At 40.1% G+C, this 24,760-nt stretch overlaps 1 protein-coding gene across 1 annotated transcript in view; it reads left to right on the forward strand.

Annotated features, from left to right (window-relative positions):
• The window catches only part of LOC149194393 (phosphatidylinositol 3-kinase, root isoform-like), a 353,842-nt gene that overhangs the window by 149,291 nt on the left and 179,791 nt on the right, over window positions 1-24,760 (forward strand). The window contains exons 8-10 of the mRNA XM_089405076.1: window positions 262-409; window positions 8,876-8,971; window positions 9,185-9,320. Of these exons, the coding sequence (XP_089261202.1) occupies window positions 262-409; window positions 8,876-8,971; window positions 9,185-9,320 (380 nt within the window). The remainder of the gene's footprint in view (window positions 1-261; window positions 410-8,875; window positions 8,972-9,184; window positions 9,321-24,760) is intronic.

The following is a 24,760-nucleotide window of genomic DNA, read 5'->3' on the forward strand; positions in this document are numbered from 1 at the left end:
TTTGTTCTAAAGGCATGATGGTACTTGCCTATAGTATTCACACTTCATGAATCTGATTTTTTATGGCTGACTTATAAGGAGAGGATGTAAATCGAGTGTTTTAAGTTTTGATGGTAAAGGTTTTCTTGAAACTCTTTTCCCTGGAAAAGTAGGTCATCTATTTTCTTCTCTTTAAACTGGAGAATATTGCAGTATGAAATAAGGAAGTTGTTCACTATTTGAAATGCTTTCATTGAGTTGCTTATTGTTATATTTTTGTAGGGAATTATTGAAGATATTAAAGTACCCTCCAACACGCACATTAAGAGGAGATGAAAGGCAACTTCTCTGGAAATTTCGGTTTTCTTTGGTTTCTGAGAAAAGGGCTTTGACAAAGTTTCTTCGTTGCGTTGAATGGAGTGATGCCCAGGTTGGAAATAATGTTTTTGCAGGCATGCATCATAGCAGATAATTTTGTGAAAGATTTTCTAATAAAAAGGGTAATATTTTACAAGACTAGTTTAGTCATAGGTAGATTCTGTCATTTCACTTAACAGTTTTTGTTCCTTATGTAAAGGAGTTATTCTACCTTCCTACACTGTATTCTGGTTTGTAAAGCTGTTAAACTGAAATATCTTGTTTTATAGAAATTTTCCTATTTGCATTCTTTGATTTTGTAAAGTTTCTTAGTCACTAGATAATGTTCAGCTCATGGTTCCCACCTGTTGAAATTTCTAAATGATACCCATTATAAATCCCTACTGCATTATCTGGTTTATTTCATCTACTTGTTTATTCCTTAACAAGTTATTTATTCATATAAATACTGAAAATAAACACAAATGCATCCTTAACTCATATACAGATCAGCAACTGAAATACTAGACAAACACACAAGGGACACCGTTATTTTTGGAGGATCGTCCCCGGAAAAGCCCAATGTGGGATAACCGGTGCAACGGTTCTAAGGGTTTTATTATTATGCAGATTTTTTGAGTACAATTGGCTCAATTGTGCCGAATTGGCTCACCCAACAGAGATTTTTACATGGCAATAATACCTCTTCTCGGAGACAGATATTCAGCATCTCAGCACTAGTCTGCCCCATAGAAATCCTTCTGGCACTTCTCCAAGGCTTTGCGTTAGCCTTGCTAGCCTCTGCGTAGATCTTGAACCCTTTGCGTCAGCCTACTACCTCTTTGCGTCAGCTCTCTGGCCTTCTGCATCACCAACGCAGGCCCCTCAACCTTTGCGCAGTCTCTAGTTGCCTCTGCGTGGCTCCTGTTGCCTCTACGTAGCTTTCGCTGCCTTTGCGTCAGCCTCTCCAGGCTCTGCGCTGACCCTCTGACACTCTCTCTGCCTCGTTGCTATGTACTCACTGCCCCTTGCTGCAACAGATCATTTGTTCGACTTTCTCAGCAAACCCCACTCTAGAAAATCGAACTGACTGATCAATCTTAGTGTATCTCCAACTAACCCTCAAGCCTCCTCTTATACTTTTCCTGTTGAGTCTTCAACAACCGAGATTAAGTCTCTAATCAATGGCTAAGATTAGATTTGGCTTGATCCATGTCATTTAAAACATTCTCACCTATTTTTATATTAATACCCATTAATATTTTAATTTTCCTAAGTTTAGACTTAGGAACCCCATTAAAAATATTAATTATTTTAATATCTCTCTAACCGAGTGGAATTTCCCCAAACCATTTATGGGTCTTGGAGATCTTATGTGCCTTAGCCTTTCCACCAATTTTCATGGCTAGAGCACATCCGATGCTACCACAAATCAACACCACCTTGGTTTCCGGCATAATGTAAAACATATTAGGGAGTAAAATATTGGTCGTTTCCATCCTTCTCCTGAATAGATTCACAAGTAATTTCCCAAGTCATATGGCTTCACACGAAGCTGTGCTAGCTGCCGTATATTCAGCTTCAGCTGAGCTCAGAGCTACAAATTTCTGTTTCCTACTACACCAGGAGGTCATTCCCGATCCAATGTTGAAACAGTACCCAGTGGTACTTTTCCGATCTATTGAACTTCCAGCCCAATCTGCGTCAGTGAACCCACTCAGCCTGATGTCATTGCCTTGGGTGTACATTAGTCCATGCTCGATTGTTCCTCGTATATATCTGAGAACATGCTTGGTTGCTGCCCAATGCACCCTCTTTGGTTCCACCATGAATTGACTGAGGGTGTTGATAGCGTAACAAATGTCTGGCCTGGTATTGACCAGATACATCAGGGACCCTATGAGCTGCCTGTACAAGGTGGGATCGACTTCTTTATCTTCGGATGCATCAATATTCTTCTAGTTGGTAATCATTGGAGTAGCCATAGGTCTACAGTCTTGCATTCTGAACCTTTTCAAAATCTCTGTAGCGTATCTCCCTTGTCCAAGGAAAATCCCACCCTTTTGTTGCCAAACTTCCAACCCCAGGAAATAATGCATTTGTCCCAAATCCTTCATGTCGAATTTTATAGCTAGGTTTTCCTTGCAATTTTTGATGAGCTTGGATGAGATTGTCAGAAAAAGATCATCCACATATAACACAAGGATTAGAGGCTCATTCTCTACAACTAGATAGTAGAGGTTAGGATCTACGTCACTCTTGACGAATCCCATCTTCTACAAGTAACCATCAATTCGATCATACCATGCTCTAGGTGCCTGTTAAGACCATACAAGGTTTTCTTCAACCTGCATACATGAGATTTCTTCTCATGTGTCTTAGAACCCTCTGGTTGTTCAATGCATACTTCTTCTTCTATCACCATGTTCAAGAACAACGTCTTGACATCCATATGGTGAATCTCCCACCCCATCTGTGCTGCAAGGGATATCATTGATCTAATAGAAGAAATAATGCATTTGTCCCAAATCCTTCATGTCGAATTCTATAGCTAGGTTTTCCTTGTAATTTTTGATGATCTTGGATGAGATTGTCAGAAAAAGATCATCCACATATAACACAAGGATTAGAGGCTCATTCTCTACAACCAGATAGTAGAGGTTAGGATTTACGTCACTCTTGACGAATCCCATGTTCTACAAGTAACCATCAATTCGATTGTACCATGCTCTAGGTGCCTGTTAAGACCATACAAGGTTTTCTTCAACCTGCATACATGAGATTTCTTCTCATGTGTCTTAGAACCCTCTGGTTGTTCAATGCACACTTCTTCTTCTATCACCCTGTTCAAGAACATCTTGACATCCATGTGGTGAATCTCCCACCCCATCTGTGCTGCAAGGGATATCACTGATTTAATAGAAGTATACTTGGCTACTGGGGCGAAAGTTTCTTCGTAGTTTATCCTTTCCTTCTCAGCATACCCCTTAGCCACAAACCTGGCTTTGTATTTTTCCACATTGTCATCTGTAGCGTATTTGACTTTGTAGAGCCATCTCGAACGTAAAACTGTCCTTTCCTGAGGCCTAGGTACCACTTCCCACACATCATTGACCATTATGGAATTGTATTCCTCCACCATATCATCTTACACATACTTGATGTTGAACGACCTCCTGAAAACTAGAGGGTTCTCCAACCTGAGTGATCAAGGCTTGGTATATTTCTGGCTGTCTACGCTCCCTTTTCTTGTTCTTGGGCGCACTGATGAAATCCTCTGCATCTCGTAGTATCTGTCGAAGTTCCGGACTCGTTCTTCCACTGGTATTGGGTATGTCTATCTGGTCCTCCTCTTCTTGAGACTCCCCCTATTGTGATACCTCTAGACTTTTGCCTTTAGGAGAAATACTAGTGCCAGTTTCTGTTGGTCAAAGTGCCTAAACCAATGGTTCATCCTTTGACTGCTCTTCAGAAGATATTTCTCGGGATTTCTTGAAAGCTCTGTCCTCCATGAGCTTTACATCCCATCGAATTACGATCTTCCTATTCCCTAGAAGATAGACTCTATATGCCTTAACATTCTCGCTATATCCCACAAGATATCCTTTCTCCGCAATCTGATCCAATTTCTTCCTCCTTTCCTCGGGTATGTGGAAATATGCCAAACTCCCAAATATCCTGAAATGAGTCACTTCGGGCTTCTTACCGGCGAAGACACTCTCTGGAGTAATCTTACCTAATGCCCTGTGAGGAGTCCTGTTTTGTACATAAACAGTCGTGTTGCATACTTCTTCCCATATAAACTTGAGCATATCCTGATCATACAACATTGCCCTGGCTGCTTCAACAATAGTCCTGTTCTTTCTTTCTACTATTCCATTCTGCTCTGGATTATAGGGAGCTGTCCACTCTCTTCTGATCCCTTCCCTTGCACAAAAATCAATGAAGTCCTTTTCGATGTATTCTCCACCATTGTTTGAGCGCAATATCTTTATCATCTTTCTTGTCAGATTATCAACCAGAGCCTTGAACTCTTTGAATGGACCAAAAACTTCATCCTTTGTTTTTAGAAAGTTGATCCAAGTCTTTCTGGAATGGTCATCAATGAAGGTGACAAAGCATTCGGCACCACTAAGATCTTTTGTGGACATGGGTCCGCAGATATTTGAGTGTATCAATCCTAGAACACTCTTAGCCCTATTGTTACTTTTGGAAAATGCTGCTTTGGCATACTTGCCTAGTGCGCACCCTCTGCATACATCATCTCGTTTGGTACTCAACTCTGGAACTCTTGTTACAGTTCTTCCGAGAATTCTTAGAGTCCCATGGTGTAAGTGTCCCATCCTCCTGTGCCATAGTTCATTCAAATCTTTTTCCCCACTACTGCCTATCAATGCCATTGGAGATTCTAGCTGTAATTTATATAGCCTGTTACTTCTGACTCCTATCTGGGCCTTCTTTTTCCAACTCGGGTGTTTGACATATACTTTCTCCTTAATGAAGAAAACATCACAGCCCTTTTTTTGAAGCTAAGATACAGAGAGTAAGTTCATCCCCAATCCTGGCACATGCAACACATTGGTTGAAAGAAGTCAATCCCCTGCTTCTGTTTGAAAGGCTATAGTACCTCTTCCTAAGGGGGTACATTTTGACTTATTTCCCATGGTGATCTGGAAATTCATCATTTCTTCCTGATAATTCGAAAAACATTCTTGTATTCCTGTCATATGCCAGGAAGCTCCACTATCTATATACCAAACCTTAGAGGAGGCAGAACTCGCTAGGCAAGCGACTTCTTCTTCTAGTCTAGAAGCTAACATAGAATAATCATGATCCATGTTCTTCGTGCTCTCTTCTTTCTCTAGAGATCTACGTGAGTCCCTCTGAGTTGATGCCCTGGCATCATGCTCCTGACTCATAGCAAATTCTTTAATCCTGTTGCCTGATCTCTGCTCTGATACCATGTGAAAATTTCTAACACGAAATTCTACTACAGTAACTGATTTATTTCTCCTACTTATTTCCCACAATAAGTTATTTACAAAACCCTTCAGTAAACATTAAAATAAATTCTACTACAATTGTCACATAATAGCATAGAGAAAATAACGGTGATATACACACACAAGAATCAATCACATCAACACAGTTATTTTTGGACAATTGTCCCCGGAAAAACCCAATGTGGGAAAATTGATGCAGCAGATGAGGGTTTATTTATTAATCTTCAGCAACAATCTCTTTACAAAGAAAGATTCTACAAAATACTGAGACACTTTTGAGAGAACACTTGAGACAATTTTTCTCTTCCTCGTGGAGAAGTTCTGACACCCTGGAGAACCTCTACCCTCCTTTGCATCACTTCTGTGTTAGCCTGCGTGAGAACTGCGTCTCCAGCTGTGCTGTCTCACTACTCTTCCCTCTGCGTTGTCTCTCAGATGCTTTGCATCACCTCTTCCTCAGTCTCTGACTGATGTTGATACCCTCCTCTTCCTTCACCCTGCTACTCTCCCTTTGAAATCGAACTTCTTCTCCTTGAGAATCGATTTCCCTTGGGTTATTGAGTATTTGCGCGGTGTATCTCCAAATGACTCTCAAGTCTTCTCTTATACTTTTCTCGTTGATAAATAGACGGTTGAGATTAAGTCCTTAATCAATGGCTAAGATTATAATAGGGTTGATCGTCGTCTCTTAGAAGTTTTTCACCCATATTTTTATTAATACCCATTAATATTTTTATTTTCCTAAGTTTAGATTTAGGACCCCATTAAAATTATTAATTATTTTAATAACTCATCATCCGGGTGGAATTTCTCCAAACGATTATGGGTCTTGGAGCTAGATCACATCTGATGCTACCCAAAATCAACACACGTTGGGTCCGGTGCACTCATCAAGAATCCTTTGTGCTAGGCAAAAGAAGATCAACTTATTCGGTCCTTGAGATACTCTGGGATGTGTACCAGCTGCTCAAGTCATACTGCTCAATGCTTGATGTAAGTGGGCATCGCTGCATCTGCTAAAGTTGTCAACCTCTCTATAGGGCCTAGGTACCTACTGAGTGGGTGCCCTTAAGGCCTGTGCATGGGCCACTTGACAAGACCTACTTGAAATCCAATGAAAGAAACCAAACTTGTATGTTAACAACAGATTAATATTTCAAACTGGGATGACAAGTTGGACCCGAAGAATGGAGATCGTATATAAAAGGGCTTATAATATGACATGGAATGTGTTAGGTAGGGTGTAAAGGAGAATGAACACACCATTTCAATCTAGATTTTCCAAGCAATGCTCCTATAATGCTAAGGCTTAAAGGGAAGGTCCCATGGGACTAGGGCCAAGGACTAACCTCCTTGGTAAGGTGAAAGAACAGATTTACAGTCAAGATTGGTCAATTTTCCAGATCACCCCTTTATCCATACTGAATGCCCATAACATCAAGTCTAAGCACTTGATTGCAAAATGATCAAAGTACCTGTTGAGTAGCAGCCCACCTTCATTTAAGAGGAATGCCGAAAGGTGAGAGGTGCATCGCTGATGCAGATGGCGGAGGCATATGGCATATATCATCATCAAGAAGTGAATGTCAGGGATTGCTGGTTGTCTGGCTGTCAAATGTAGGAGAAAAGTTGTTTCCTATGGGTTACTGATTTTGGTGGGTAAAAGATAGCACAAAAGCGCTTTCAAAACGTTGATTAATAAAAGGTTAAAAACCTCATGCAAGCAAATTCCAAGAAAACTTGAACATATTATCAGCAGAAATGAGCAACATTAACAACAAAATCAACTACAAAATCATATTGTTTTATTGCCAGTGATCCAAATCTTTGTTAAGTACTCGCAGAAATAATGCAATTAATAGCACCTTGATCTATCACTGTGAGTGAAACACCATTGATCATAATTACAGTTTTATCGATGGAGCATTGGTGCAGAAGCTGATGATCATCAACTGCTGCATTAATGCAGTGTACTTGACTGGCATCTCCAACTCTTACCTTTCCTTGTCATGAAAACTCAGGCTGTCTTACAGGGCTGTCCCTATGTTTATGTCTCTCCATTTCATGCTACTCTTGTATTCATTTTTCATTTAATTTCATCTAGGGGTGCGTTTTGCACCCTTTTCTTTTGCTTGGCTATTATTACTTGTAGTGACTAGTATTTTGACCTATTTTAGTCTTTAATGGACATTAATGAAAATTTCAATTTCAATTTTTTTTAACTTTGACTTCAAAGTTCTAATCAATGTTATCAGAATTGGACTGGTCATTCGACCCCAAAACCAGAAATCAGACCACAATTGGATTGGAACCTGATGAAAACAAGGAAAAGGACAGGTAGACCAAAAACTACATAAATATACAAATTTTGAAAACACGTGTGTGTATCCATATGAATCTGAACCATTATACATAAATATCCAAAGTTCCTCATATATAGAGCAAGTTAGGGTGCATATAATTAAAATAACACCAAATCAAAATGCAGTCCATCTCTGAACCAAAAATACATCAACAAAGAGGGGCTCTATATGATCTCTAAAGTCCAAAAAATTTATGTTACAACAAATACCTACATATCATCAAAATTGTTGCCTATATTGGGTTCCTCATCATCAATATCACCTTCCAAGTATTACAATAAAATAGAGAAAGCTTAATGTGTCAAATTGAGATTTTGTTTGAGTTATGGGTAAATTTTTACTGGGTTAATGACAAAGGAGTTCAACAATCAAGGCCTCCAATACTGAGGTGCAGAGAGGGCTTGATGCTCTTGACTAAATGCTAGTTCCAAATGCTCATACATGACAGAATCCAATGGAAATGTTGCAATCCACCTCAATCCTGAAATCCGAAAAAATTATTAAGTCTGCTGGATTGTGAGTGGGATATAAAATTCTTCGTTCTCCACATGAAATTCATTGATATTGGAACCACTCTCAGACATCCTGAAACAATTAATGGTCATGTTAAAATTTTAATTAGGAGAACAACTTCAAGAATTTAACATTACCATTAATTACATAACATAGCAGGGCCCTATATGGTTGTATGTTAGTATGCCCCACTCTTAAATTATTGTTTTTTCATTACCGTTAATTACATAGCAATAGGGCCCTATGGTTGAATATTAAGCTGCCCCACTCATAAATTTTTTGTGTTTTCTTAAATTTTCTTTCCAAGGCTCCTTAGTTGCATTGCATGCTGGTCGGGTTGGTCTGTTCAACCCGTTCTGGTTTGGTTCTGATAACACTGGTTCTAATCACACTAGCTAAATTGGCGTAAGTACTACCAGTACTCATTCTTTGGGTACACATAGGGTAGTTCTGTGCTGTACTGATTTACTTTTAAGAATTAAGCTTCTTTAAAGCTGAAGGTAAGCATTTATTTTTATTAAGAAGTCTTTAAAACAAAAAATCAAGATAAGAAGAAAAATTTCCAATAAAAATGTGATAGTTCCCAGTAGTTTTTCATCAGTTTGAATTGATAATGCAGATTATGCTGTGCTGACATTTATATTTGTAAACTATTGATAGGAAGCCAAGCAGGCACTGGATTTGATGCGGCGGTGGGCACCTATTGACACTGCAGATGCATTGGAGCTGCTGTCTCCTTTATTCAAGAGTGAAGAGGTTAGTATAGCTTTGAGAATTTTATCTGACTTTAAGCTAAATATATTCTGTGTCTGTAGGTAATGAAGGACTAGGACAATACCAATAATTATTGGTTATAAGGTTTTATATTGCTTAATTCAGTTTAGAAATAAGTTGTTTTTGCATTCACCTTTAATGTGGTTCAAAATTTTTAGAGAGTATATATATAATTAGTTGTTTGGTTTTTAACAGGTGCGTGCATATGCAGTAAATGTCCTTGAACGAGCAGAGGATGAAGAACTGCAGTGCTACCTACTTCAGCTTGTGCAGGCCCTCCGATTTGAGCGTTCTGAGAAATCACGGCTTGCCCTTTTTCTTGTTCAGCGCTGTACGTAAATGCTTAAGGTTTTTGCTAATGCTGTCCATAGTACATGTTTTTTCATTTTTGAAACATTGGAAGATCAATATTACTTTAAAATTAGAGAATGCACAAGTCAAAATTTTATCAAAGAAAAACAGTCCCATGCTCGCAACATATGGTTGTCACAGCTTTCTAAACTTCCATAATCTTTATATTGAGTACATAATAGATTGATATGGTCTTTGTAACAACATAAATGTTTCCTTTTATCATAAAAAACAAACATGTGTTGAAAACTAAAGTTTCACACTAGCCATGTACCATTCACACTAGCCATGTGTGGTACTTGTTCATTGATTGTTAGCTGCTTCGGTTCTTTATTGCCCAAGAAGTAACTACCTTAGAGGCACCCACACAAGGGTGTATTGTTGCCATTTCATGATCTTCCTTGCTCAAACATTCCAGACTGAGACAGGTCTCTCATTTTCACCTTTAGGCACACTGTGCTAGCTCAGCTATTGTATAGTACATGCTCCAACCTCACCTCTCATATTGACGGATGCACTTATGGATGGTACAGTTTGCTTTCAGCATGTTTTTTTTTTTATTTTGTCATATTCCATGCATTGGTTCTCTTTGATGTGGTGGTATAACTTACAGGTCTTGCTGTGAAAGTGGTAAAATTTAAAGGAGATTTGTTAAATTTGGACAACTAGGTCCAAACTCCATGTTCTGATGCTCAGATTAAGAGGCTAATATTTTTGTTGGATTCCTCTTTCTGAGAGGTGTAAAATCCATATAAAAATAGTCTTAATCCGATGAGCAGAACTTATATTTTGAATTTATTATTCTTAATAAATTATATGTGCAAGGTCAGCCAGTTTTGTAATGTAGGCTCACATGCCAAACAGATGTGTCACACACCCTCATTGATGGATATATATACAGGAAAAGTTGGAGAGAATTTGATCACAACACAACTCACATCTTCCTCTCTCATCCTAAAAAGTACGAGCTACCTGGAGGACGAATTTCAGCCACACGTGGGAAGGACGAAGAGGATTTTTCTGCTGCTAGGGTTTCGCAGAAGTTTGACCAGCGTTGACTTTGGTCAACGCTTGGTCCAAACAAGCTGAAAACTTGTGGGAGGTTCGATTTTTGAAGGCCGTACTACCTGGCACAAAAATCGAGGTCAAAGGGTTGACCGTTTTGCTGCTGCGTTGACTTTTAGCTTGCTGCCCCTGCGTTGACTTTTCAGGACAACGTTGACTTTTGTAGAACTGACTTGGGTTGACTCATCTACTGGTTGGAGGGTTGTTGTGACACATGCTGGGCTGGCTGACCAAAGGAGACTTTGCTGGTTGAAGCATCCTGTTGACCGCCGAAACGAACACATACATTTTTCTTGTTTCTGATTTGTCTTCTGTAAGATCTGCTTATATGTTCTATCTGCATTTTGCTTATCTACTTGTATGATTGCTGTGAGAAAAGTGAAATTGCTCTTAGCATAGAACATCTACAAAACTTTACATGGTATCAGAGCTGAGGTGAAGACAAACTCTATCTATAGCAATCATCATCGAAGGAAATGGATTCCTCTAAGCTTGAATTCAGGGAGAATGACAAGCTGACTGGAAGTGATGACTTCCATGCCTGGAAGATGTTATTAGATCTCAAATTAGAAGATCATGATCTCCTAGATCATGTGACAGGGAAGATTCAAGAACCTCCATCAAATGCCTCTGCTGCTGTTAAACACAAGTATAAGAAGGGAGAAATCAGAGCAAAGCTGCTGATCAGGGAATCCATAAATAAGAGTCTGGTTGCCTACATATCTGAACTAGGCACATCCAAGGAGATGTATGACAAACTGATACTTATGTTCCGAGTAAACAATGTGAACCAAGTGCTATTCCTCAAGAACAAGTTGAAGAATATGAAGAAGGGCCGAGACGAGTCTATTCAAACTTTCTTTATGAAGCTGACCGAAACCAGGAACAATCTGCTAGCTATTGGGGAGACAATAGCTGATCGTGAGATGGTTCTCACCGCACTTGGAGGACTTCCATATGAATGGCAAGTATTCACAACTACCATTCTCAACAATAATACCATCCCTAACTTTGATGAGCTTCTGTCTAGATGTATGCAAGAAGAAACAAGGATGAAGGAATTTGATAATGAAAGAAATGCTGCCTATGTTGCTCATTCCCGAAAGAAGAACTCTGGTGGTTCCAAGGACAAAGGAAGGACTAAGACTCAAAAGAAGAAGGGTAAATGTTTCACCTGCCATAGGACTGGACACTATGCTAGAGAATGCCCCTTCCAGAAGAATTCTCCCGATAGTGACGACAACAACAACAACCGAAGGAATGGGAATCGAAGAAATGACAAATCCAAAGGAAAGAGGAAGGCTCATTTTGAAGGAAACAATCCACCTTCTAAAAGGACCAGAAATACCAGGTATGAGGAGTCTAATGTTGTTAAAAGAAATGAGTATATTCTAATATCTGCTCTCTCAGCTGCATCTCCGCCCGACACTATGGATGTCTGGCTAATCGATAGTGGTGCCTCAAGACACATCACCGGATTCAAGGAAGCACTTTCTGACATGGTTGAAAGGGATACTAATCTAGAAATTATCCTTGGGGATAATGCCACTTATCCTGTGAAAGGGACCGGGACTGTGACCCTCCACTTGTCTCAAGGACAAGTCCTCCATCTACAAGATGTACTCTATGTACCCAAATTGAAGAAGAACCTTGTGTCTGTATCTGCCATGGAAGACAAAGGATTCAATGTAACTTTCTCTGATGGAAAGGTACTCATGTGGAAGAAGAGCTCCAAGGAAGCTATCTCAATTGGTTTTAGAGTTGGTACACTCTACCAGGTTGGAGGAAGTCCGTTGGGAGCTATGACTTGTGATACTATCCGTCAAACCGAACTATGGCACCGAAGATTTGGACACCTTCATTACAAGGCTCTTCCCGAAGCAAGGAAGGTGGTGACAGGGATGCCTGATTTTGGAAATAATCATAAAGGTGTATGTAAGGGCTGTGCTGAAGGAAAACGTACAAGGGGACCTTTCCCCTCAAGTGTCACAAAGACATCTGAGATATTGCAACTGATCCATTCTGATCTTTCCGGTATGTTGCCTGTAACATCCCTGGGGGGATGTTCTTACTATATGACATTTACTGATGACTTCTCTCGCAAAACCTGGATATACTTCTTGAAGAAGAAGGATGAGGCTTTCATGTGGTTCCGTACCTTCAAAGCCTTGGTGGAAAATATGACCGGAAAGAAGATCAAGATTTTGAGGACTGACAATGGCACTGAATATGAGTCAAATGAGTTCAAAGACTTTTGCAGAGAAGCTGGCATTAAGAGGGAGACTACCACTGCATATACTCCTGAGCAGAATGGTGTTGCTGAACGCAAGAATAGGACAATTGTGGAAGCTGCCCGTGCCATGCTATGTGACCAGGGTCTTCCAAAGTTTCTGTGGGGAGAAGCTGCAAATACTGCTGTGTACATTCAAAACCGATGCCCTCATTCCGCTTTGGACTCCAAAACTCCCGAAGAGGTTTTCTCTGATAAGAAACCTGATGTCTCACATTTTAGAATTTTTGGATGTCCTGTCTATTTTCATGTGCCGAAAGAAAAGAGAAGTAAGCTGGATGCTACTGGGAAGAAAGGAATGTTTGTGGGCTACAGTGAGACTTCTAAGGCATATAGAGTCTATGTACCTGGTCAAAGGGAAGTAGAGATAAGCCATGATGTCACTTTTGACGAAGATGCTTCCCTGAAGAAAGTAGTAGATCTTCCTAGATCTGAAGAAAACCATGAAGAAAGACCTGGAAATCTGGAAGAACCCCAGGATGAGACTATGCCTGATGTTGAAGGGCCAATGGACCCTATTGATCCTTCCCCTTCTCTAGGAAAGAGGCCATCATGGCTCAGGGACACCCTCGAAGATGCTGAGGGTCATGCTGCCCCAAGGGGAACATTCCGAGAAAGCAAGAAGCCGTGTAGATACCAAGGGTATCTAGCTGCCATGAGTACTATTATACAATCTGAACCTGGATCTTTTGAGGAAGCCATCAAGCATCAAGTCTGGAAGGATGCTATGCATGAAGAATATGAGACTATTATGAAGAATGATGTCTGGGATGTGGTCCTGAGACCGAAGGACAAATCTGTTGTCACCGCTAAATGGCTCTACAAGATTAAACATGGATCTGATGGGAGTGCTGAAAAGTTTAAGGCAAGATTTGTTGCCCGTGGCTTCTCTCAAAAGGAAGGAATTGACTATGACGATATATTTGCACCTGTGGCTCGATATACCACCATCCGATCCATCATAGCCCTTGCTGCTACGCAAGGATGGAGTCTTCATCAGATGGATGTCAAGACCGCTTTTCTGCATGGTGCAATAAAGGAAGAGGTGTATGTAGAACAACCTCTGGGATTTGAAGTTCAAGATCGAGACACTTATGTCTGCAGGTTGAAGAAAGCCCTCTATGGGTTAAAGCAAGCACCCAGAGCTTGGTATGAGAGGATGGATAGTTACTTGATGAAGCTGGGCTTCACTCGAAGCAATGCTGATCCTAACCTTTACTTTAAGGTTGAGGAAGGAAAGCCTCTCATTCTAGTGCTGTATGTGGACGACCTCTTCCTGACAGGTGATGACCCTCTCATTCATCAATGTAAGAGGGAGCTTGCTGCTGAGTTCGAGATGAAAGACCTAGGACTGATGCACTATTTCAAAGGCCTGGAGGTCTGGCAGAGACCTGGAGAGATTTTCCTTTCTCAAGGAAAGTATATTGTGAAGCTTCTGGAAAGATTTGGGGATGGTGGATTGTAAGTCCGTGTCGACACCAATGGAACTCAACTTTAAGAAGTTGAGTGGCAGCGCTGCAGGGCCTATCTTGGCCAATCCTACTGAGTATCGACAACTCATAGGAGCTTTGATGTTCTTAGTGAACACCCGTCCGGACATATGTTTTGCAGTGAATACTTTGAGTCAACAGATGGTTGAGCCTCATCATTTTCACTGGGTTGGTGCCAAGAATCTTTTGAGATATCTTCGGGGCACGATAAACCATGGGCTGAGATACACTGCCGGGAGTGTGATACTCCGGGGATATACTAATGCCGATTGGGCTGGCAATGTGGTGGATCGTAAGAGCACATCTGGATGCTGTTTCAATCTTGGTTTTGCTTCGATCTCATGGATGAGCAGGAAGCAGAAGTCGATGGCTTTGAGCACCGCGGAAGCCGAATACATTGCTGCTAGTATGGCCTGTTGTGAAGCAGTTTGGTTGAGGAAGCTCTTTAGTGAGCTGTTCCAACATGTGCTAGATACCACTGTAATACTCTGTGATAATCAGAGTGGGATTCGTATGACTGAGAATCCTGTGTTCCACGACCGGTCCAAGCATATTGATATCAGGTACCACTTTATCCGGGATATGGTACAGCGAGGCGCCGTAAGGCTCGATCATATAGGAACTGATGAGCAGGTCGCGGATATTCTCACTAAGCCCCTGGGGAAGGTCAAGTTCCTAACCTTCCGTGAGAGTCTTGGTGTCGTGGAAAGACCCTATGATGTGGGTCCTGTTGGACGATGAGCTCTGGGAGCTCTGGGGGGCTTTGGGGATAGCTTCTCGGAGCTATAAGCACTCATAATGCTTCTGCCCCACCCTTGTGATTATTGAGCTGGTTCGCCACTCATTTAATCTGTGCCCCGTATGCATCCTACCCATTGAGTTCAGGGCTCATGGGAAGTACCTCTCATTTGGCCAATGAGGTGTGGAAAAGCTAGAGACTATTAGCAAAGACTGATGGACGCATCAGAGATTGCCGTACTCTCTATCTAGGATGGCATGGTCCAACCACTTGATCTGGGATCAAGATTTGTGAGGTCTGGGACCTCTGGACTGATTATGTCAGTCGGGGAATGATGTCTTTGTGACTGACCCACTTCTGTTCTGAAATAAAGAAGCCAGCAAAGCAAGTTTCGGCGGGATGACTCACGATGTTAATTGCACTAATAGATGAAGTTCTCCCTAGTTGAGAGGGAGTGTTAAATTTGGACAACTAGGTCCAAACTCCATGTTCTGATGCTCAGATTAAGAGGCTAATATTTTTGTTGGATTCCTCTTTCTGAGAGGTGTAAAATCCATATAAAAATAGTCTTAATCCGATGAGCAGAACTTATATTTTGAATTTATTATTCTTAATAAATTATATGTGCAAGGTCAGCCAGTTTTGTAATGTAGGCTCACATGCCAAACAGATGTGTCACACACCCTCATTGATGGATATATATACAGGAAAAGTTGGAGAGAATTTGATCACAACACAACTCACATCTTCCTCTCTCATCCTAAAAAGTACGAGCTACCTGGAGGACGAATTTCAGCCACACGTGGGAAGGACGAAGAGGATTTTTCTGCTGCTAGGGTTTCGCAGAAGTTTGACCAGCGTTGACTTTGGTCAACGCTTGGTCCAAACAAGCTGAAAACTTGTGGGAGGTTCGATTTTTGAAGGCCGTACTACCTGGCACAAAAATCGAGGTCAAAGGGTTGACCGTTTTGCTGCTGCGTTGACTTTTAGCTTGCTGCCCCTGCGTTGACTTTTCAGGACAGCGTTGACTTTTGTAGAACTGACTTGGGTTGACTCATCTACTGGTTGGAGGGTTGTTGTGACACATGCTGGGCTGGCTGACCAAAGGAGACTTTGCTGGTTGAAGCATCCTGTTGACCGCCGAAACGAACACATACATTTTTCTTGTTTCTGATTTGTCTTCTGTAAGATCTGCTTATATGTTCTATCTGCATTTTGCTTATCTACTTGTATGATCGCTGTGAGAAAAGTGAAATTGCTCTTAGCATAGAACATCTACAAAACTTTACAAGATTTCATAACACCTCATATTATTTTACTTTTATTATTTGACACATTGTACCATAGGGGACATGGTTTTCCTTTAGAGGTGTTGTCAATTCTTGGGTCAGTTTGTACCACTAGGAAACTGGTTAAGGTAGTGTATTGTGCATCTCAACCATATTTAACACTTTTTGCCTTTTCCTTTCACTCAACTCCATCTATAAAAAGCTATCCTCTTTCATGTTTGACTTATCAAGGATCACTAAAAAGGTTTAAATGAAGAAAATCATAAGAAATTAAGGCCAAAAAAGGCTTAAGAGGGAGAGAGCCAATAATGTTAAAAGCCCCTATGAAAGTAAAGCTTGAGTGAATGCCACCTTGCTATGAGCCCATTGTCCCTTGTCTCATGCTTGTCTATGAATATCTAAGGAAAAATGGACTTGTTCAATGAAATAAATGCTTAAAGAAAAATAAAATAGTAGTAGGTGTTAGTTTTCTAACACTAGCACCTAGTTAATTACTTTCTAGCAGACCAGACCTACCAAATAAAAACACGGCCAGAGTTTTAACATAAGCAAAATAATCGGTGAAAGAAAATTAAATCACAATCTCACAATCACATGCACACGATTTTTGCCCATCAAATTAGTTCTTCATTCATTAATGTCTTCAGAACTTACAAGGGCTCCCTTCTTGGGATAATGGCCCATTGAGGAAAATACAGGAATCTGGAACTGATCTAGCTAGTCAAACCCTTAATCTGTCCTTTGATCACCTTCCTGATCTGGATCTCCCTTGCTGCCCCTTACACCTTTTTGGTACTCTGCACACCTGAATGGAAGTCGTTCTCCACCCAAGCCCTTTAGAGAATTACATTGGTCAAAGTGTTGGAGAATGTAGGGCAAAGTAGTGTTGTGATGATTCTCCGTGATTCTTCTTCTTCTTATTAGTGCATATGTGTGTGCTTCATCAAACTGCTACCAAACCAAAATAACAAGAACACAAATGGAAGTCGTTCTCCACCCAAGCCCTTTAGAGAATTACATTGGTCAAAGTGTTGGAGAATGTAGGGCAAAGTAGTGTTGTGATGATTCTCCGTGATTCTTCTTCTTCTTCTTATTAGTGCATATGTGTGTGCTTCATCAAACTGCTACAAAAACAAAATAACAAGAACACAAAATTTGTCTCTCTGCCAGGGACAAACCCTCTCCACTCTAGAGAGGAAAACCCTTTGTAGGATTTCTCTTATTGCAGCTTCTTATTTGAACAATTGCCAAACCCTAGACCCTTGACTAGGATATCCTCCAAGCATAAGTCAAACCCTTCCTCTTTCTGCACTGTCACTTCCTACACATGGACCTTTGTCTTCCGCCACTTCTACTCCTTAGTACTATGTCCTTTTCTGCTGCTTGTCTAAGTTAGGAAACCCTAGAATCTTAGGGCTTCTCTACTTCGCTATAAGGAGGACCTTATTCGCTTTTCTTGGAGACCTTGTAGACCTTGTTGTACATCTAAACTAGGTCTCTTAATATGCTGCCTTCATTTGCTGTTAAATCTGCAACAGTCTACTTCTGGAATCTTTGCACGTGGATAGAAACCCTAGAACAATCATCCTTTCTTCGCTTTCTTTTTCTTCCTTCTTCGCTGGGTGGGGAGGCCTAATAGACCTTGTGTATTAGCCCAAAACAGAGATATTTGCTATTATGATTTCCTGCTGTACTTGGCCATAGACAGGTCCTTTCTTCCTCACACGTGTGGCTGTTGATGCCCTAGAAACAACACTACACCTTCGCTGTTTTTCTTCTTGTCTTGCTGCTCTTGTAGACTTCTTATCTCGGCTTTCTTGTCTCCCTTTGCTTGCGGATTTCAGAGCTTGTATTCCATGTTGAATGAGGAGTGGACAACCTCTATAAATAGAGGTCTGTCCCTCTTATGACACAGGTGTTGTCCTTGATGGTAACTCACTCAGATGACAGATCACAGTTCAGGCTCACAGAATAAAGGAAGAAGAGATATACGCAGATTTCCCTTGCCCAAGCCGCGTATACACACGGGTTCGCAGACCAAAAGGCTCGTATGCGTATACACGCACTTTCACTCAAGGAAAAGCATGTACATGTTGGAAAACTTGGTTTTGGTCCGTGGTATTTGGTCCTTGGTATTGTGACCCATGGTGTTGGTCCAAGGTATCTTATCCGAAGTGTTGACCCCAAGTATTTGGTCCAAGGTATTGATTCTAAGTGGTTTTGGACCATGGTATTAAGTAAGGCTTAAGACTATAAAAGGAGGAGGAGATCATTAGGCAAATGCACTCAAGTATTGAATATCTAATGAAGAGCAAGATCTAGAACACTGGTCATCGGGTTATGGTGCATAGATGGATCTGAATCAAGGAGGAACCTGAGCGCTTGAAGAAGGAGAAGTTCTATTGATGGGTCAAGATCTTAAGGCTTGAAGAGAAGTATCTTTGTGTGGTTTTGATCTTTTATCTGAATAATTGGCGCATGTCGTAATCTGTAAATCTGATGATCTAGGTATAACTGATGGTTGAATAGTGGTAAAGGTTAAATCATCTTTTACAGATCTGTACACAGGTTCAGCATAGCAAAGGCACGTATACACGCTGGTTCGACATTTCAAAACTGCGTATACGCAGGTCCGCATTGAGAAAAGTGCATACGCATGCAGGTTCGACACATTGAAGTAGTGTACACCTCATAAAATATGTTTTAGCTGCTTCTGTTTACTGTTGCAAAGTTTTGGTTTCTGGATTGGGTTCTGGTTACTGTTATTGTATTCTGGTTATAGCATTCAGAAAAGTGATTGTTTGATTCAATTTTGGTTAGTACAAAGGAGATTGGTTGATGCAGATATATTTGATGTTTGATTGATGTTATTGATGGATCCAGTGTGAAAATTTATGAAACGTGGTCCCTAGAAGAAAAGAGAAGGTTGTAGCCTTCTGTAGGTCAGCACCTACGTACTAGTAAACACATCAGCTAGTACAAGAGCTAAGGGGGTTGTAGCTCCCTTCCAGGAAAAGCTGGAGAACGAGAGAAGGTTGTAGCCTTCTGCAGGTAGAAGCCTACGTATTGGTATAAGACTACACCAGTACAAAATTTGTAAAGAAGTTTCTTATTAAAGAAAGATAGAGACGATTGCAGCAGGTGGTTTTCACCCACATTGGGTTTCCACCTTATATCTTGTGTTCATATGTGTGATAACTTGTTCTGTTTACTGCACCTGGTTACTGTTTATATGGTTCTGATACACAGATTAAAGATCAACTAACTAAATTATAAGTTTGCATTAACAGAAGTAGCGTATATAAATCTGTTTATGGAAATGAAATATTGTTAACTTGCTAATATTGATTCACTCCCCCCTCTCAGTATTATTTCCAACAATTGGTATCAGAGCATGTCCTTCAGAAGAAGCTTGATCGCTTGAAGGAAGATCTATCATCATGGGCAGCTACGAAAGAGAGGGATCCATTAGACCACCAATCTTTGATGGGAGCAACTTCGTCTATTGGAAGGTAAGAACCACAACCTATCTTCAATCTCTTGGAACAAATGTTTGGGAAATCGTGGAAGGAGGATATACATTTCCATCAGCAATTCCTATAGATATGGCAGGTAAAAAGCAGTATGAAACAAATGCCAAGGCTGTCAATACACTATTGGGGAGGTTATGCAACTCAAAACTGCCAAAGAAATATGGGACAAGATCATTTTAAGCTATGAAGGAGACAATCAAGTAAAACGTGCAAAACTACAATCTCTCAGAATTCAATATGAAACTCTCAAAATGCACAATGATGAAAGTATAGATCATTACTTCCTACGTATAGATGATATTGTTAATCACATAAAAAACTTGGGTGAAGAGATAAACGAAGTTACTCTAGTTGAAAAGGTTTTAAGATCCTTGTCTTCTAAGTTTCAATCAAAAGTTTCTGCCATAGAAGAAATGCAGGATCTTCAGAGTATGACTATGACACAGCTGCACGGAATCCTAACTACTGTTGAAATGAGAAAAGGAGGCCCATCAGATATGAGAGAAGCCGCATTCAAGGCTTCAGGAAGAGAAGAGCTCAATGAATCCGGACACATTTTAGAAGGAGAGGAAGAAGCGAACTTTGTCAAAAACCTTCAACGAGGTTCTGGAGGATTTAGAGGTAAACTACCTTTCAAATGCTTTGCTTGTGGAAGAGTCGGTCATTATGCAGCCAAATGTCCTCATAAAGATAAACTTGATAAAGGTAAGGAACCGGAAAAATGGAATAGAAAGCAGAATGTAAGTAAGAAGAGCTACTATACGCATGAAGATAGTGATGGTTTATCAAATAGTGATGAAGATTTTCTTGGCTTACAAGTTCAACAAAATAAAGATGGTATTTTTCTATCACAAACCAAGTACCTCAAGTAGATCTTGAAGAAATATGGCATGGAAGATTCTAAACCAATATGTACCCCTATGGTAACAGGATGCAGCTTCAGCGCAAATGATGAATCAACAACAGTACATCAACCAACCTACAGATATGATTGGTAGTCTGCTCTATTTAACAGGTACCCAACCAGACATCATGCATGCAGTGGGAATAGTTGGAAGATTCCAAGCAAATCCAAAGGAAACACACCTTCAGGCAGTCAAAATGATTTTCAAATACCTTCGAGGAACATAAAACTTTGGTTTATGGTATCCTAGAGATATAGATCTTACACTTCATGCATATACAGATGCAGATTGGGCAGGAAGCGTGGATGACAGAAAAAGCACTAGTGGTGTTGCATTCTATATGGGTTCCAGATTAGTATCTTGGTTCAGCAAGAAACAAAGTTCAATTGCACTATCTACAGCAGAAGCAGAATATGTGGCTGTTGCTTCTTGCTGCACACAACTCCTTTGGATGATGCAAACATTGAAAGACATTCAGATCACATGTACTCCACCCATCTCCATTCTAAGTGATAATACAAGTGCAATCAATATTTCAAAGAATCTAGTCATGCATTCCAAGACCAAGCACATACCCATCAAATATCATTTTCTCCGTGAACAAGTGCTTGAACAAAAGGTCAAATTGGAGTATGTTCCCTCCAAAGAACAGGTTGCTGATATATTCACCAAACTGCTACCCAGAGAGACATTTGAATATCTCAGACAGAAGTTGGGAGTAGTTGATGCATCATCTTGCTGTTGAAACCTATTTGGTTCAAAGAAAAGTGGTTGTATGCGAGTTTCATGAAGCATATCGGCATACATATGCTGGTTGCTGTGGATATAGTCGCGTATATGTTGGTTTGAAGAAAAACAGTGGGCCAGACTCAGGATGAAAAGAGTCGGATATGGGTCTGACAGTGATCATCTGGCACAGGTTCAGGGGGAGCACATACATCTAATAATGCACTATTGACATTATCTTAGAAGATCTTGGTACAATTTCACAGTTGTTTTGTTTTAGGTGGAACAGGTGCAGAGGGAGATCATGGTTGTTGGTCTGGATGGTGATTGACAGATGCTGTTGATGATAGTTGTTGATGACCATCATAGTCTTGTTTTAGATATTTTGTCTCTATGTCATGTATATCTTTTATTATCAAGGTCATGTAACAACCTATTTTGTTTCCCCGCTATGCCTGGGATGGATGATGTAATGTTCTTGTTTTATCATGTATAAACTTTTGGTATATCCTGACTTGGTTGGGTGAATGAGTCAATCTTGGTATATCCCCACTTTGTTGGGAGATGGATGTATGTATGAGTTTTTGGTGATAGGAAGGTCATTTATGATGTATAGAGTCATGTTCTTCTTGTAGAACATCTTTTTGCAGACCTTGCTTACAGTTTGGGGGAGCATGAACAACACAATTCAACATATCAGAGAATTCAGTGTGTACTCAGGGGGAGCATAACCCTTTTCCCTTGATGACAAAGGGGGATAGTGACTTGGGGTTGCCATCAAGTCCAAAGGGGGAGATTGTTGGCATCATGACACAGGTTTGGCGCTATGACACAGGTGTTGTCCTTGATGTCAACTTAGTCAGATGATAGATCACAGTTCAGGCTCACATAATAAAGGAAAAAGAGATATGCGCAGGTTCCCCTTGCCCAAGCTGCATATACATGCGGGTTCGCAGACCAAAAGACGTGTATGCCTATACACGCACTTTCACGCAAGGAAAAGGGCGTATGTGTTGGAATACTTGGTTTTGGTCTGTGGTATTTGGTCCTTGGTATTTTGACCCATGGTATTGGTCCAAGGTATTTTGTCTGAAGTGTTGACTCCAGGTATTTGGTCCAAGGTATTGATTGTAAGTGTTTTTGGACCATGGTATTGAGTAAGGCCTAAGACTATAAAAGGAGGAGGAGATCATTAGGCAAATGCACTCAAGTATTGAATATTTAATGAAGAGCAAGATCTAGGATACTGGTCATTGGGTTATGGTGCATAGCTGGATCTGAATCAAGGAGGAACCTGAGCGCTTGAAGAAGGAGAAGTTCGATAGATGGGTCAAGATCTTAAGGCTTGAAGAGAAGTATCTTTGTGTGGTTTTCATCTTTTATCTGAATAATTGGCGCATGTCGTAATCTGTAAATTTGATGATCTGGGTATAACTGATGTTTGAATAGTGGTAAAGGTTAAATCATCTTTTACAGATTTGTACGCGGGTTCAACATAGCAAAATCATGTATACACGCTGGTTCGGCATTTCAAAATTGCGTATATGCAGGTCCGCCTTGAGAAAAGTGCGTATGCACGCAGGTTCGACACATTGAAGTAGTGTACACCTCATAAAATATGTTTTAGCTACTTCTGTTTACTGTTGCAGAGTTCTGGGTTATGAATTGGGTTCTGGTTACTGTTATTGTATTCTGGTTACAGCATTCAGAAAAGTGATTGTTTGATTCAGTTTTGTTTGGTACAAAGGAGATTGGTTGATGCAGATATATTTGATGTTTGATTGATGTTATTGATGGATCCATTGTGAAAATTTATGAAACGTGGTCCTTGGAAGAAAAGAGAAGGTTGTAGCCTTCTATAGGTCAGCACCTACGTACTAGTAAACACATCAGCTAGTACAAGAACTAAGGGGGTTGTAGCTCCCTTCCAGGAGAAGCTGGAGAACGAGAGAAGGTTGTAGCCTTTTGTAGGTAGAAGCCTGCGTACTGGTATAAGACTGCACCAGTACAAAATTTGTAAAAAGAAGTTTTTTATTAAAGAAAGATAGAGATGATTGCAGCAGGTGGTTTTCACCCACATTGGGTTTCCACCTTATATGTGTGTTCATATGTGTGATTGACTGCTTTGTTTATTGCACTTGGTTACTGTTTATATGGTTCTGATACACAAATTAAAGATCAACTAACTAAATTATAAGTTTGCAAGGTATACGCTGGTTGCTCTAAACACAGTTGCGTATACACGCAAGTTGCATTAACAGAAGTAGCGTATATAAATTTGTTTATGGAAATGAAATATTGTTAACTTGCTAATACTGATTCATCCCCCCCCTCTCAGTATTATTTCCAACACTCTTTAGGCTGACTTGACTGTCTTTAAGGCCGACTTACAGTTTGCACTATAATTCAATTTTTACCCATTGTTTTGCTGCTTGGAGACCATGTTGATACTAGGAGAGGGTTTGACCATGCTTGGAGGTGTTCCCTTGACCTTGTATGATGTCATACATGATGTAACATGCCCGCAAAGGGTCTTATTGTAATTACATTTTGACTTTGACTCTCTAGAAGCACTTTAAAATGTGCTTGACCTATTTTCAATGAGCAAGAAACTCATTGACAAATAATACGAAAAATAATTTCTATTTTCTTGAATAAGTACAATTATCAAAATTACATTTATGAAGACTTAGCCTAGTTACATTTCCTTCAACACAAAGCAGGTGCAACTTTGAGAATCTGGAGCCTCCTAGCAACACTAACAAATGAAACATGCCCCAGAGTACCTCTAGGACCCACGACATTGATCAACTTTGACCTGGATTTGAGGATTCTTTAGGATGACACCACTAGACCTAACATGCCCCTAGGCTGGCCAAAGAATATCTAACATGAAATGAAATGTTTGAACTTTCAACTTTCTCGAAGCATCATATTCATAATTCATTACCAATGAGTTATACTTGCCAACTTCAAACTTAAATTGTCATATATTGTTTACAAAAAACATCATAATAAATATAAAAGATTCAATAGTTATAAAAACTACTAGAAACTAGAAAAGACAAGTAAAACTATTATCTATTGTTAATGCTTGCACATCTTGCTGCCGTGAGAAATGTTTAATTTATGAGAAAGCATGTAGAATGATGAATTAGCTATAAGAAGCATAGAAACATGGATTAAACCATATAACATTGATCATCTAGTTGTTACAATCTTCATCAATGACAGGTCCACAAGTTACAAGTTTTGATTTAGATAGCATGTAAGGGTGCACATAACCAAAATACCATCGAGTGCAATCCATCTCCGAACCAAAAATACATCAACCAATGGGATCTAGATGGCCTCTAACATAAAAAAATCATGCTACAACAAAT

The sequence above is a fragment of the Pinus tabuliformis genome, chromosome 2_2 (genome assembly GCF_031772625.1).
Source record: "Pinus tabuliformis cultivar Carrire ecotype Pingquan chromosome 2_2, CPIR1, whole genome shotgun sequence".
Lineage (NCBI taxonomy): Eukaryota > Viridiplantae > Streptophyta > Pinopsida > Pinales > Pinaceae > Pinus > Pinus tabuliformis.